Source organism: Microchirus variegatus (assembly GCF_963457635.1).
Source record: "Microchirus variegatus genome assembly, chromosome: 16".
NCBI lineage: Eukaryota > Metazoa > Chordata > Actinopteri > Pleuronectiformes > Soleidae > Microchirus > Microchirus variegatus.
In genome coordinates, this window is record NC_139817.1 from 20,598,223 (window position 1) to 20,612,268 (window position 14,046).

At 43.0% G+C, this 14,046-nt stretch overlaps 1 protein-coding gene across 1 annotated transcript in view; it reads left to right on the plus strand.

Annotated features, from left to right (window-relative positions):
• lmx1bb (LIM homeobox transcription factor 1, beta b) overlaps window positions 1-9,241 on the plus strand; it is a gene marked incomplete at both ends in the record, with an annotated part of 43,245 nt that extends 34,004 nt beyond the window's left edge. Inside the window, 6 exons of the mRNA XM_083903295.1 lie at window positions 3,508-3,740; window positions 5,451-5,626; window positions 6,022-6,099; window positions 6,491-6,557; window positions 7,817-7,978; window positions 9,084-9,241. Coding sequence (XP_083759421.1) covers window positions 3,508-3,740; window positions 5,451-5,626; window positions 6,022-6,099; window positions 6,491-6,557; window positions 7,817-7,978; window positions 9,084-9,241 — 874 coding nt within the window. The remainder of the gene's footprint in view (window positions 1-3,507; window positions 3,741-5,450; window positions 5,627-6,021; window positions 6,100-6,490; window positions 6,558-7,816; window positions 7,979-9,083) is intronic.
• Between the last annotated feature and the right edge of the window lie 4,805 nt (window positions 9,242-14,046).

Genomic DNA, 14,046 nt, shown 5'->3' on the forward strand with positions numbered 1-14,046 from the left:
CTCGTTGTTTTTTCTTGCATTTGCTAAAAACGCAGCTCTGTAGCATTTCAAGCCTCAACAGTGTCATAATCTGTCTCAGGGAGGGAGAGACAGCCATAGATAAAGTAAGAAAGGACAGACAAGGGATTACAGGTACGTGGACACAGGATTAAAACGAGGGATGTAATGATTCCTGTGGGAGAGAGCGGTATGTGCTGAGACGGACTCTTTTTTTCATTTATGAGTCCAGTTCTGGGGAGGCCTGGGTAAATATTGACATTTCTCCCTTCTTTAGATGCGGCCATTGATCCACACAGGAGGGTCTCATCACTTGATCTGTGCGCTCAGGTGTGGGAGGAGGGAGTCGCGTTGTTGTGCTGGTGGTCCTCTTTGTGGTTGTCTTTTATAAGCACACTAGCTTAAAAGGTGCTGAGCCTGCCTCTGCGACACTGGGAGTGGTGTTACCAAGAGCAGCTGATTGTCCACAAAGTGGATTTTAGGTGGACACAGGTCTTAGTGTGATGGGTCACTGGGATCAAGTAGAGGCAGAAAGTAGTAAATGATCTCCTAAATCACGTCAAGTGTGATTCCAGTTGCACCGACAGCTTCTTTTGATATGGTTGATGTCCCGGTAGAGGTTTGCAGAAAGCTGTGAAATCAACTTTCCCCCGTAATCTCATCAGCAGCCCCTGTCCGTTTGTTTCGCTATATATAAAATCATCATTTACATCATCTTCTCGGTCTCCGTTGGCGTGCTGGCCCATCGGCCTGGCCCTCAAACCACTAATCAGGTAATGCTGGGGAGGCTGAATGGCGTGCCTCCCCCTGGTCAACCTTCACTGCTCACACAGTGGTGTTGTTTTAAAGAGCATTCTTTAGGCGCTGAACTTGGAAAGGTATTAAAGTGGGATTAGGCTCCTCCACAATCCACTGCTTGTGTCATTCAGGGAGTTTGTGTTCTCCTCTCCCCACAGCCACCTCCCCACTCCTTCTCTGTTTGATTGTGGCGAGCCGCAGGAGTGGGACTGACTGTGCCTTTCAAAGGAGAGGGGTAGGGTTAAATCCCTAGTCCACTGCTCCCTGCTAATTCTCCTTGTTCCTTAGAGAGGGATTTACTTCTGCTGCCAGCTTCTCAAAGGCCTTCTCTGCCCATCCGAAAAGTCGCCGTTGCCTTCCTGTGGAGGTGTGGTTGCCATAGAAGGGGCGTCACGCATGGCTATTCCATCTGAACCCTGCTGAGAATGGGGACCGGGGACTGAAAACAGGCAGAAAGTCCGGATTAGACCAAAGGACAAAGCAGAACAGGAAGATTCCAGAAGGGACGAATAGGAATTACAGCAGCAAAAATAATGCAAAGTGACAGAGAGGGGAAATAGAAAAATAATGGCTTACAAGATTAGACTCGGAGAGGAGAAAGAAGAAAGGAAAGAGGCCTGAATGAAAATGTTTTCATCGAGATGAGAAGATTTAAAAGAGTGGTCGTAGGTGAATGCGGGAGTTTTGGACATATCAAGACCGCGTTAACAAGTAATTTCCTCAACTTTTTTCCCCCTCTTTCTTCACTTAAGCCGGCAGTCATTAGCTAAACATTAGAGTCAGAGTCGGGAACTTGTCTTGACAGATTCATCACCTCTTTTCCTTGATCCCAGCGTGTAACGCGCTAATCCCTCTAAAAACTAGAAACAAGTCCCTGAATATTCAGTTTATCTTTGCCGTCATGAGCCAAAGTGAGATTTTTTTTTTTTTGCTCTTGTCTTTTTTTTTCCTGCAGCCAAACATGGAGGTTTGTTTAGAGGAGAGATCCGGGTTGGCAGGTCACTTAAAGGAGGAACCAGCTTGTTTGAGAAACGTGCCAACATTTCTTTTAGCACTGATTATCCTTCAGTTTGATTTTTTTTTTTTTTTCTGTGGTTGAATAATAATAATTATAATTACTATTGTAATAAATGAAAGATTAATTGACTTTATGACTGCTACTTCTAACACATCTGTTGCATTACTGCTTCATGGTGGTTAAACAAAAAACAAGATGCTTTCGCTAACATGTTCTGATCCCAGCACAGGTGTTGATTTTCATTACAATGAATGAAATGAGTCAAATAACCAATCAATTCTTTGAGATGTGATTAAGACGATCTAAAATACAGCCCTGCTGATGCTGCTCTGATGAGCACTATCACAGTAATGATTCAACAAAAAGCACACTATCTAGTTTTCAGTGTGCATACAGCTGCTCACACACATGCACGTGCGTGTGTGTGTGAATGCACACACACGGCGCTGTATCGCCGCTCAATCAGCACCTATAACGACATTAGCATAACAAAACCTTCCTTTGGTTTCCCCTTCTCTCATATTTATACATTATATTCATCACTATCGCTCATCCCTGTCCCTGAACCAGCACATGATGTCAAGTGCTCCTCTCACTGCCTCCCTGCCTCGCACAATGAAATAGATGTTCACCACAAATAGATAGGCGGTTGCCAGCTGTCTTCCAGACCAGGGCAAACAAAGAGGCCACTAATAAATCCAGCTTTAGAGGCTGGACAAGATCAACCACACTCCCTGTCTTCTTCAGTGCAACAGAAGATGAATTAAATGCCTCTCAGTCACCAATAAAACAATGCAAACATCTTCCTGAAAGGATATAAAAGAAGATGGAGGTGTTGTCTAGGAAATGGTGATAGAGGCAGTGTTGCACCATCACGGCATGATATTAAACAGTAAGATGAGATATGGACAAACTCGAGGACAGCCCAGTATAGTCGGCAATGAATCACGGTCTCTGATATGGTATCTGATGCATACACAGTACTGTGCTTATGAAAGAAATGTAAATTGCCGGCAACGCTTTATTAGGATAGTTCAGTGGTCACTGCACCAGGATCAACCCCTCCTGATTTGTGACAGGGTTTAGGTTTAGACTGATGTGGGGCACATCCGAGAATTTTTAACAGATGAGCTGCTGCCAAAGGAGTCACCTCACTGACTGCCCACACGATCAGCCAAAAAACCCAGTGGTCAGATTTAAGTTATCCAAATAAAGGTGTTCAAAGTGTGACTGTGACTATTAACTGTCCAACAATCACTGCACTAAAGCTTCAAACAGGGCCGTTTCTAGCCGTTTGGGGGCCCTATGCGAGATACTATTTGGGGGCCCCTATTTTTTCAAATTCAAGGTAGCGATTCCTAACTTTTTCTGATGACCCCATAAACACTTACATGCTTTGCAAATAAATGCATAATGAATGCATCCAATACATGCAAATAAAGACTGGTACTTTTGATTCTCAAAAATATAATAAAATATGAGTCTGAACTTGCAGTTTGGGGGCTCCCAGTGGCTGTGGGGCCCTATGCAGCTGCATAGTCCGCATATAGCAAGAAACAGCTCTGGCTTCAAATAGAAGTGAACAGGAATTTAAATGACCAAAACATCGGAGTATTTTTTTTGTTATTACACTTAAATCAAAATATTGTTCTGTCGTCCACACCTCTACAGTCAACCCTCTTGTTTTCCTGCAGGTTGTTTGCGACTAAGTGCAGTGGCTGCCTGGAGAAAATCGCGCCCACGGAGTTTGTGATGCGAGCTCTGGAGTGCGTCTACCACCTCAACTGCTTCTGCTGCTGCGTGTGCGACCGTCAGCTGCGGAAGGGCGACGAGTTTGTCCTGAAGGAGGGTCAGCTGCTGTGCAAGTTCGACTACGAGAAGGAGAAGGACTTGCTCGGCTCGGTCAGCCCCGATGACTCAGACTCAGGTGAGCCCCTCTGCACCCTCTCACACCAGAGTGACACCAGCACCACTGTGTTATCATCACATGGCACCAGGGTGTTGTATTCTGTATGCTCTGTTCCATTACAGTGGTAGCCAACATAGACATCCTCCAAGATGGATCACATTGGTTGCAGTACACTGTTTTTCTCAATATCGAACAAATATATTCATTTGTCCTTAAATGAGTTGCCAGACATGACATTTTTCGTTTTCTCTCATGCTGTAGAAACATCTTAACATTAACCGAACAGCTTATCAGTGGCTCATTTTATTGCAATCTAATTCAAACGGGGAGTCTCGCTTTATTATACAGTAGGAAGTGGAAATAGGACGGAGCCAAGCCGCCCTGTATTAATGGCTTTCCATGCGTGGGCAGGATCTGGTTCTGGAAAGAATTAAATCACTGTATCATGGTGAGTGACAGAGGGATTTGGGGCCTTTCTACAGAAACCCTTATCAGCTCTAGTCTTCCTCGCCTATAGCTTCCACACACAATGAGGCTTCTCGCCAAGCCTCACTGTTCACTACCATCTGGCTCACATTTAGACGTGCACAAAAGCAGGGAATTTGTCAAATACATCTGTGCCTGTGTCAACTTTTGTCAACTTGTGGGAATATTTGCTTTGCCTCTTCCTCGTTTCGCTCGTGTCCCAGTGTCTCGCGCCAGCGTGTCTTTTGTTGCACGTCTCTCCGTTTCCAAGATGGAGGAAAATGTTGACTTGAACAGAGGTTAACCTCAGCATGTGGCAGCTGAAATGTAGGTTTGGAGTGGAGAAATGTAGATACATATCAGAACCAGATGACAGGAGACACTGAGCCATCTTGCGGGTGCCTCCTCTTGTGACCACAAGACCTCAACATCATTAAGGTTCATTAATGGCACGGCTGCTTCTGATTTGGAAACAATTGTTTTTCATGAAAATTGATGTTGTTTTTATTCAAGCGTTTGTTGATGTACGTTGTGTTTACGCAGCACCACAGAATCCAGCCACTGTTTTTTTGTGGCATATTTCAATGTTATTTTGGTTGTTTAAACATGGAAGTAAAAATCTTTATCATTCTTTATAAATATTCATAATTGTAGATGATCATAGTATGATCATTAATTGTTCTTTATGTTATGAATAGCCCTGGGAGAGTATTGTGTGCATAGTTATTGTTTGTGATAAATGCAAAAAAACATTTAAAAAAAACCGACTGATTTCAATCTATCAAAAAAATAAATATATAAACCTTACCCCTAACCCTAAATCTGGCAATCCTTATGCAGTATTTTTGTCATCAAAACGGAGAATGCATTTCTGATGTGTACTCATGTTGTACTTGTTATAGTATTCTTATCAGAGATTGATTTAGTGTAAATCAGACAAATCTGAGAGCAATAAATTACGAGTGACACGGCGTCCAGTTCAGTGACAAATGTGCATATTTCATCGTGCTCTCCAAGCAAGAGCCTCAGACTTCTGTAAGTCTGATGTGGCCCTTTTTTTTTAATTTCTTTTGTGATAAATTGATAAGAAAGTATGAAAAACACATGTGCCTCCTTTGATTTTTGCACTTGTGTTGTCTCCTGGAACAGGGAAGGGTGGAAATATTTTTTTCTTTATCTGCGGGGCTGTCACTGACGAGAAAAAACAGGGTGTAGTCGGTCCAGGCTTGTGCTGATGATAAAGGAATACGACTTTCTCTGCAGAGAAAAGTGACGATGAGGAGTTGGACATCAAGCCAGAGAAGGGTATCGGAAGCCAAGGGAAGGGGGATGATGGGAAAGATCCCAGGAGGCCCAAAAGACCACGAACCATCCTGACCACTCAGCAGAGACGGGCCTTCAAGGCCTCCTTTGAGGTGTCTTCAAAACCCTGCAGAAAGGTAAGACTAATCTGCTACGCCTAAAAACCTTGGTCTTTATTTCAAATTCTGAACATATGGAGATTTAGATGCCAACCCCCGAGCCCTACAGTAGTTTCACAAATAAAATTCTCAAATTAAAAAAAAATCTCCCCCACCTCAGAGAGTAGCTTTGAAGTGGGCGAGCAGCTTTCTGTTCTGTGTTAACTGAGGCAAGCTGGTGTAATGCAGCCGGCCTGCACCAAAGGACATACTGAGATAGAAGGGCTGCCTCTATAGCCCGGCTCCTGCACCAGGTCCAGAGCTTTGAAGAAGCAATAATCCAGAAGTGCATTCACTGAAGTAAAAAAAAAAAAAGGCAATGTGGTCGATTTGTTCATGGGGTTAAGGAGAGTTTTTGTTTGAATTCTGCTCAGGTGAGGGAGACGCTGGCCGCCGAGACAGGACTCAGTGTTCGGGTGGTCCAGGTGTGGTTTCAGAACCAGAGAGCTAAGGTGAGTACAGCTGACACTGCATTAATTAGACTTACTGTCCTCATACAAGCAGCCTTGATCCATCTCAGAGTCCAGCTCATAAATCAACCACCAACTATGTGTGTTAAATTTATCACAGCATTCCTTCCACAAATGCATTTAGAGGAAAAAAAAAGAAAAAAAAAAAGAGCAAGGAGTTGCAACTCTAGCTCACTCGTGCATCAAATGTCTACACCCTCCCCTTTTCTGATTATTATCTCGTGAAAACCTTTGATACTTGATAATGAAGTGCACTCAGATACAGATTTTTACGCAGTTCACGTGAGGGTGAACAGCGAGGAGCATCCTTTTTAAATTAAAGCGTGCATGTTAGTTTTGGGAGTTCCTCACGACTTTGACTCCTTCGTTTCAGATGAAGAAGTTGGCAAGACGACAGCAGCAACAACAGGAACAACAGAATTCACAGAGACTCGGCCAAGGTACGGTTACTGTACACGTACTGCAGACACACACCAGGAGCTTTTTGGCTGTAGAGTTTTCAGAAATGCTCCTTTCAGTGTGCGAAATACCCATTAATAATCGGGGGGTCCCCATCTCCCATTTGTTGTGCAATACTGTGTCACCACCCCAGGTGCTACCCTGCAGTATTGGCTATCTTCCCTGTCAAATGTGGGCTTGTGTGGGCCTTTTCCACAGCGCCATTTGGAAAGCAATGAATTAATACATTAAAAATACACAATTAGAAATAAAATTATTGACATTTTGTCTGGTTAAAAAGGACAAGAAAGCATGCAAATTGTATTATGTATGTAGATCGTATAAGTAAAGCTGAAATTACAAAAATCTTCAGGAAAAAAACATGCTTTCCAATTACACTGTAACATGCCTCAAATTTTGCATTTGAGGCTTTCAGGGGGTCTTGAATGTTATTCAGGGGGGTCTGGGGGGGTTAGACCCCCCTGTATTTCGCACAGTGGCTCCTTTCCTTCACTGGGATTTTTAAAATGTCCCTGTGTAAATTATGCAACACTGTTCAACACTGTTTGTATGAACTTTAGGGAGTGAGAGAATCTTTGATTGTTTGTTATTGTTCAGTTCGATATGGAGAACATATCTCTGTGCTCTCCTAAAGACATGATCAGCAGGCACGACGTGACTTTGTGACGTCGCAAGCAGAAAACTGCCACACCGACACTACAAATTGTTAGTGAAAGCGAAGGCGTTTTTAAATGTCATGAAACATGTCTAACAGTGTGCTTTTAGCAATGTGTTGTTTGTAAAACCACACTACACACGATACAGAGAACATAACCCAGCAGCCAAATAACTAATAACAGATTTGGAAGAAAAAAAACGTCACTCCATAAACAACAACATTTTGCATCAAAGGGGATTTGGAAGCCAAAGCAAACGAGCGGCAGACGTCGTCTCACAAAAGCCACAGAGAGGGAAAGTGCAGCTTGAGGAGTGAAGCCCTGAGAGCTTTGGGTCCGTCTCCACACTCCGTTTTGCCAAGAGCTGTGTTTGTGAGGGGAATTATGGGGAAAGCCACAAGAAACACTACTGTAGGTTTCCACGGAAATGATTCGTCTTAATTGTATTGTGTTGTCTGTGACTCAGAATCAGGTGAGCTTGTGGACTCATTGTTGATGCTCTCATGATCACCGCCCCAAATCTTTTTTGTTATTACGTTTCCTCTAATGATAAACTCTGCTTCCTGCTTCCCGTTGCTTTGCAGAGGTAATGTCCAATCGAATGGAGGGGATGATGAACTCCTTCACACCGCTGGCTCCGCCGCAGCAGCAGCTGGTCGCCATGGATCAGAATGGTTACAGCACAGACCCGTTCCAACAGGGGCTCACCCCCCCACAGATGCCCGGGGACCACATGAACCCATATGGTGAGCATCCACTAACTCCCACCCCCCAAAAAACACCCACCCCTGCTCTCACAACACACACACGCCTGTCCCTTGATCAACCTCATCACTCCCCAGTGTGGAACATGTGCTCAGGCCACAGCTCCTCTGATTTAAGCAGCTCACAGAGACGTAGCAGCGCCGATTCTCCTCCCACCTGAGATAACACAAGCGTTCTCATAAGCTATTGGCTTTTTAAGTTTTTCAAATCTGTGCAATATGATTAGAACTCCCCGCCCCTGCCGTTCGGAGACATGACAACGTTGTTGATGATGTGTTTTTTTTTTTTTTTTGCTTGAGATAAAGTGAAGTCCCTGCAGTGATTGAGGGCTGTGTGAGCTAATGAATCAGGACGGGGGGGAAACAACAAGGCTCAGATTTCTGTGTGATACAGGGAAAAATTAAAATGCAAACAGAAAAATCAGTCAATCAAGTGTTCGTCCACAGGATGTAACTAGAATAACACATTTCAGAGTGATGTCCTCAACAAGCCCCAGAGGGACCATTTCCTCAAGTTCATAACTTCCTTATAATTTGCCTCCATTTAGTTCTTCTCGGTAGTAAGAACCCGAGTCCCTGGTCTCATCACTCTCCTTTGGTTTGGGGAAAAGAACAATATTGGCAAGGCATTAAAAGATATGTCTCAAAACACTGTCCCCATTTTGTGCAACACTATCATTAAGATCCAGAGTGTAATAAAGTTAACTATTCCCTCCAGAGAAATAACATTTTGAGGTTTTATGAAAGGCGTAAACACTTGCTATTAACCAGATCTTTTAGGAGGGTGCCCCTTGTTTACATGCTCCCGCACAGACCACAATTGTCCCAGGGAGGGCAGCAAAAAGTGAGCTTTGATGATATCCAACAAAACAGTTCTCACAATTGTGATGACACACAACAGTAGTTTCTCCAAGTGACTATTAGTAATTATAATTTCCCAACGCTGCTGTAAATCTCAAATACAAGATTGCGTGGAATTCTTCGTCAGAGCGGGGCGTTGTTATTGTGTTTTTGTTTTTATTTTTTTATAACGACACCGCTACCAGCAGATCCTGATCGCTGATCTCCGAACACGTTCTCTTCACAGGTAACGACTCTGCGTTCCACGACGTCGACAGCGACACGTCTCTAACCAGCCTCAGTGACTGCTTCATGGCGTCGTCAGAGGTCGGCTCCATGCAGGCCCGCGTGGGGAACCCCATCGACCGCCTCTACTCCATGCAGAACTCTTACTTTGCGTCATGAAAGCGAGGAGCCGACGACTGCATCAGCACAGAATAAACTGCCCAATCTCGACCTGAGGCTGCAGCAGCAGCAGACCGGGAGTTTCTGCACAAACAAACACGGACACGAACAGAAGAAGAAACACCTCCTCGCATCGCAGTAGCTCCTGGTCATGTGCGCACGCTCACTCAAAGATAGTAAAACCACTTGTTTCAGGACAGTGCAGATTACATGGGGAATAAAATACTTAAGTATCGTTAGAGATTATTTGGTCAGATTGCTTAGGAGATTTTACTTTTTAGTAGATATTGACTCCACTGATTAACACACACACACTCAATCTGAATTAGTAAAGTGCATGATCAGTTGTAAACTAAAAGGTTTCGCCCCCCCCCCCCCCTTCCCCCTCTACGGTAACGATGTGGTGTCTGGACTGCTTCTTCTCTACACTACATGGAGTTCCGTGTTCACCGTTAGCATTTTGATCACTTTCAATAGGTTTAGATATTGTGTTAATAGTGAATAGATGCAGCATGTCTGCAAGAGTGACTGTACATTTGTGTAAGTATGAGAGTTTGTGGTGAGAATGAGCCGCTTAGAGGCGAGAAAAACAGTGGATCATTTTGGTGGATAACCGTAGGATCAGTGAAGTGTAAATACTTTCCCCAGGCAAATTGGATGTGCATGTTAAAAATGGAAAGCATTCTATTTATTTAACTATAACAGGCTCTTGAAGGTACATATTAAAACTGAAAAGCTTTATTTAAAAAGGAGAGCATTTTTTTTTGTTTTTGTTGAGCAATTAGTGAGTTCATGAGTATCACGACTCATCTGTACGCCTTTTTAATATTAACCCCTTGTTGTTGTTTTTCCAGCCAAGCTGTAAATGAGCAATGTTGCTATTTATTTCGTACAAACCATAAAAACCTTTTGTTGTCATTATGTGCATTCTCAAAATGTTAAAAGTTGCTAATTGACCAAAGTTGACTGGTTTGATGAATAAACAATGTCCTTCTCCTGATAACATTAAATAAATGCCATTCAGTGATCATTCACATTGCAAATATCACCTGCTTCAGTGGCTGTGCAGCCTCAACTCATCCCATCACACAAGGGAACTTGTTATTATGGTATGTAAGGATGAAGTCTGCGGAAATGCAAGAAATGCGGACTGCAAAAATAGTCCATATTTTCCTAAAATAAATCATTGTGGATTAGTATTAACATTTTTAATACTATAATAATAATAATCATTTTTAATACAACCTTTATGAGCTTCACCGTTGTTGAAAAGCTTTCAGAAATGCAGCGTGTGTGCCAAATCTTATAAATGTGGCAAAGATCCCATTTGAAGAATTTTAAACTTTATGTCAAATTATAATATTAAATCATTAAAAATGAGCATGCCAGCATTTTTTTTCGCTGTGAGCAGGTTATCACGGTGTTGGTGACGACTATAATAAAAATGTGCGCACACATCCTTACAGACTCACAGAGCAGTGAGTGTGGCTGTCTCACAGAGCAGTGAGCACATCCTGCTTATTGACCTATTTCTGTTTCGGTATTTCAGACATCAGAGTACATTCATCTGGGTCCTGTAGCTGTTCCAGTGTATATATGACATGTGTGCGAGAGAATGAGGACGCTGAAGCAGAAAACCTGTACTCGTGCAGTGAGGGTGAGGTCGGAGAGAGGAGTTCAGGTGACATACCAGTACAGCTGCACGACTGCAGAGTTGAGCCCCACCTATCACCTCAGGGCTTGTCGGGCGGTTTTTTGGAAGTACCATCTGGGTGCTCCTTCATCTCTCCTGACAGCTTCTCATTGTGGCCAGGCAAGCTTCCACCCACTGTCTGTGTAGTAATGCGATCACGCAGATAAACATTCATGATGTTTCAATGTCTCAATACACAGTCCTGATGCCATATTTGTGAGTTTAACAGTCTGTGTCTGTTAAACTCACAAATTGTGATATTACGCTTCAATGTGTTTGGGTTTTGAGGATGAGTAAAATGTGGTGTATCTACTATGCACACAGTTTTGCACAGCTAATTAGCTGCAACGACATTAACTAACATTAATTGCACATTTTAGGCCTAAATTTAACCAGTTAGGACCAGGTTTTGGTCTCTATGATGGGTTTATTTATAAGGATTTTTAAAAGGTAACAAAACTGCACACACACACACATATCATCATCAAGCATAATATGTATTTTTTTCTATCTGATCCTCAATCTGACAGCCAGGTGTTGGACTTGTTGGCAACGTTAAACTGCCATTTATCTTCACTTGTCATAGCAGCAGGCGAAAAATCCCTAGAAGCATCACGCAGTGACATCACAGCCGTCTGGAAATGAGATGTGATTAGGTATGCATGCGAGTGAAAACTGGAGAAAAAAACCCAAATGACGCAAAATGTAATTTTTGCTTTGATTTTTTTCCCCCTCCTTGCCTGAAGTGACTTCAGGCGAGACATGATGGGGAAGGTGCACGTGCAGATGAGCAGGAAACAGGAAGAATGGCCTCGTCGTGTATCTCTAAACGAGGCGTAAAGGACAATGAGCGTGTGTGTTTCAGCTTTCTACTACGGCGTATAATGTGGATTAAAGTGTGAAAGATGTGGAAGACTAGAGTAAACACACGCGACAAAGACTCCCGTTTACAGCAAACATCGACGGGGTTTTGACGCGCGTATGCTGTGTTTGCACGAGAAAGATAGCACAATTGGTTTAAACCTCTCCCTTTTCAGGGATAGGCCAGGTGAGCTTACACAGAGGTGTCTAAGGTGTAGAGGAGGACTGAAAACCCTCTGCAAGAATAATCTGCATGCTATGTTTTCTAAAATATGGATTCATCTCTGTCCACTACATACATCCATGTATCGTATACAGTTAAATTGCCAAAAATGGGGGGGCCCCTAAGCAAAAATACCCAGGGGGCCCTTCCTTCCAACCAGTGTTCATCACCATTATGTTATAAATAATCTAGACACCAATGAAAAATGTATGAGTTCAGAATATTTTTATTTTTTTTCCGAAATGAATAAAATAACCTCGTAATCAAAAAAGTATGTGAAAATATAAATGTAGAGAACAATACAATACTGTAAATAGCTTTTAAAAACTATATAAACTTAGTAAAAAAAAAATACATTACACTGTCAAGAACCCACATTATAAAACAATTTAAATATATAGAACAATAAAATACTGTAAATAACTGAAAAAAAACCATATATAAACTGAGTAAAAAAGATATGCATTACACTGCAAATAATCCTCTTCATTTTCCAACTTGCACAACGATAACTTCACACGGGTTAAAGTGAGGTGGGGCCCCTTTAGGGAGGTTTCCTACTGAGATGTCATTGCAAATCGCCCATTGTTTTTTAAGGGGGACCAGGATGCGGCTGGTCACTGCACATTTCAGTAAAAACAGAGTGTCGGGGGCTCCCTATCAGCTCGGGGGCCCCAAGCAGTTGTCTGCCCTGCCTGTTCACAAGCTGCGCCTCTGGGCGTGGAACAGATGACACCAAATGTTGCCTCATCTTAGATGTGACAAAACTATTTCATTCCATTTATGCTTTAGGAAACAGGCACAGATGATCCTCTCATTCTGATGCTGTAATTCTGATACTGCAAGAATTTGCCTTCCTTTAAATATGGTTGGCCGTAGATTCATTTTACCGAACGTCTCGTGATCCAGAAAGCGAATAAATATATTTCACAAAGTTTTTTTTCAAAATGATCCAGGACTCTGCTCCACTCAGGCTCTGTGTGCACAGTATTAGTTGGAGTAAAAAACACACACATTTAAATTCTATTCTGCATTGATACCTCCACACTCCACATCCTCGTCTCCTTCCGTATTTCCTCTCCTACGTCCTTCGCTTCGATTCAACGAGTGAATCAGACTTATGTTGGTGCATGTTCGCTGGCACTCGGGCGTGAACAAAGGCCAAAGACGACTCTTAAGAGGCTGAGGTAAGCGTGGCCTCGATAAGAAAACAGTGACTGTGAAACCGGAGCTGCAGACGCACACATGCACACAGTCACAAAGAGTTAAGAGTCAGCCTTCAGTGAACTGTTCACACATTTAGTCTTCTGCCGTTCTGGCACCGCATAGGAAATGAGCCTAGTGGCAATATTTTCGTTAGATAACCAAAAACCGTGAGTTTTCACCTTAGACACAATTGGAGTTTTGTGAGTCGCTGCTTTTTTTTCTTCTCCTGCCCGACCCATGGAAAACATGCAGGGCTTAACTGTTTTATTTGAGCTAATTTGAAATAAGACTCTCTGCTCAGTTGCCCCATAAAAAAAACCCTGCATGTTCTGGGACAGTAGCAGAAGAGTGGGCGACACGTCAGACAGTGAATTTACAGTTGTTGTAATTAAACAGATTTTCAAACAACTATTGTTACACAACTATGGGTTCAGTACTGTATACGTTTCTTCTCATGATTTCCCAGAGTTCACATGAGTTCACGGTGAGTCCCCACAGGGATGGGGGGGGTTGGTGCGTGGGGTGGGGGTGGGGAGGGTTTTGTTTTCAATGGGCATTTTCCAATGGCGCGTGGTTAATTTTTAAGAAAGACTTTTTAACCAGTGTCTGACACACAGTCTTTGAGCCTGAAGGGCTTGTGCATAATCAAATGACAGACTATATGCTGTGGTTTGGACCATAGAGAGGGGTCAGAGCCAAACATCCAAGCGTGCCCTCACAGCGGTGTCAGTCAGCAGCACAAAACACTGCCGCCGCTGTATGAGCCATTGTGTGAATACTGCAGGTCAAGCATAGATGTAGTAACGGCGGTTTACTGATACT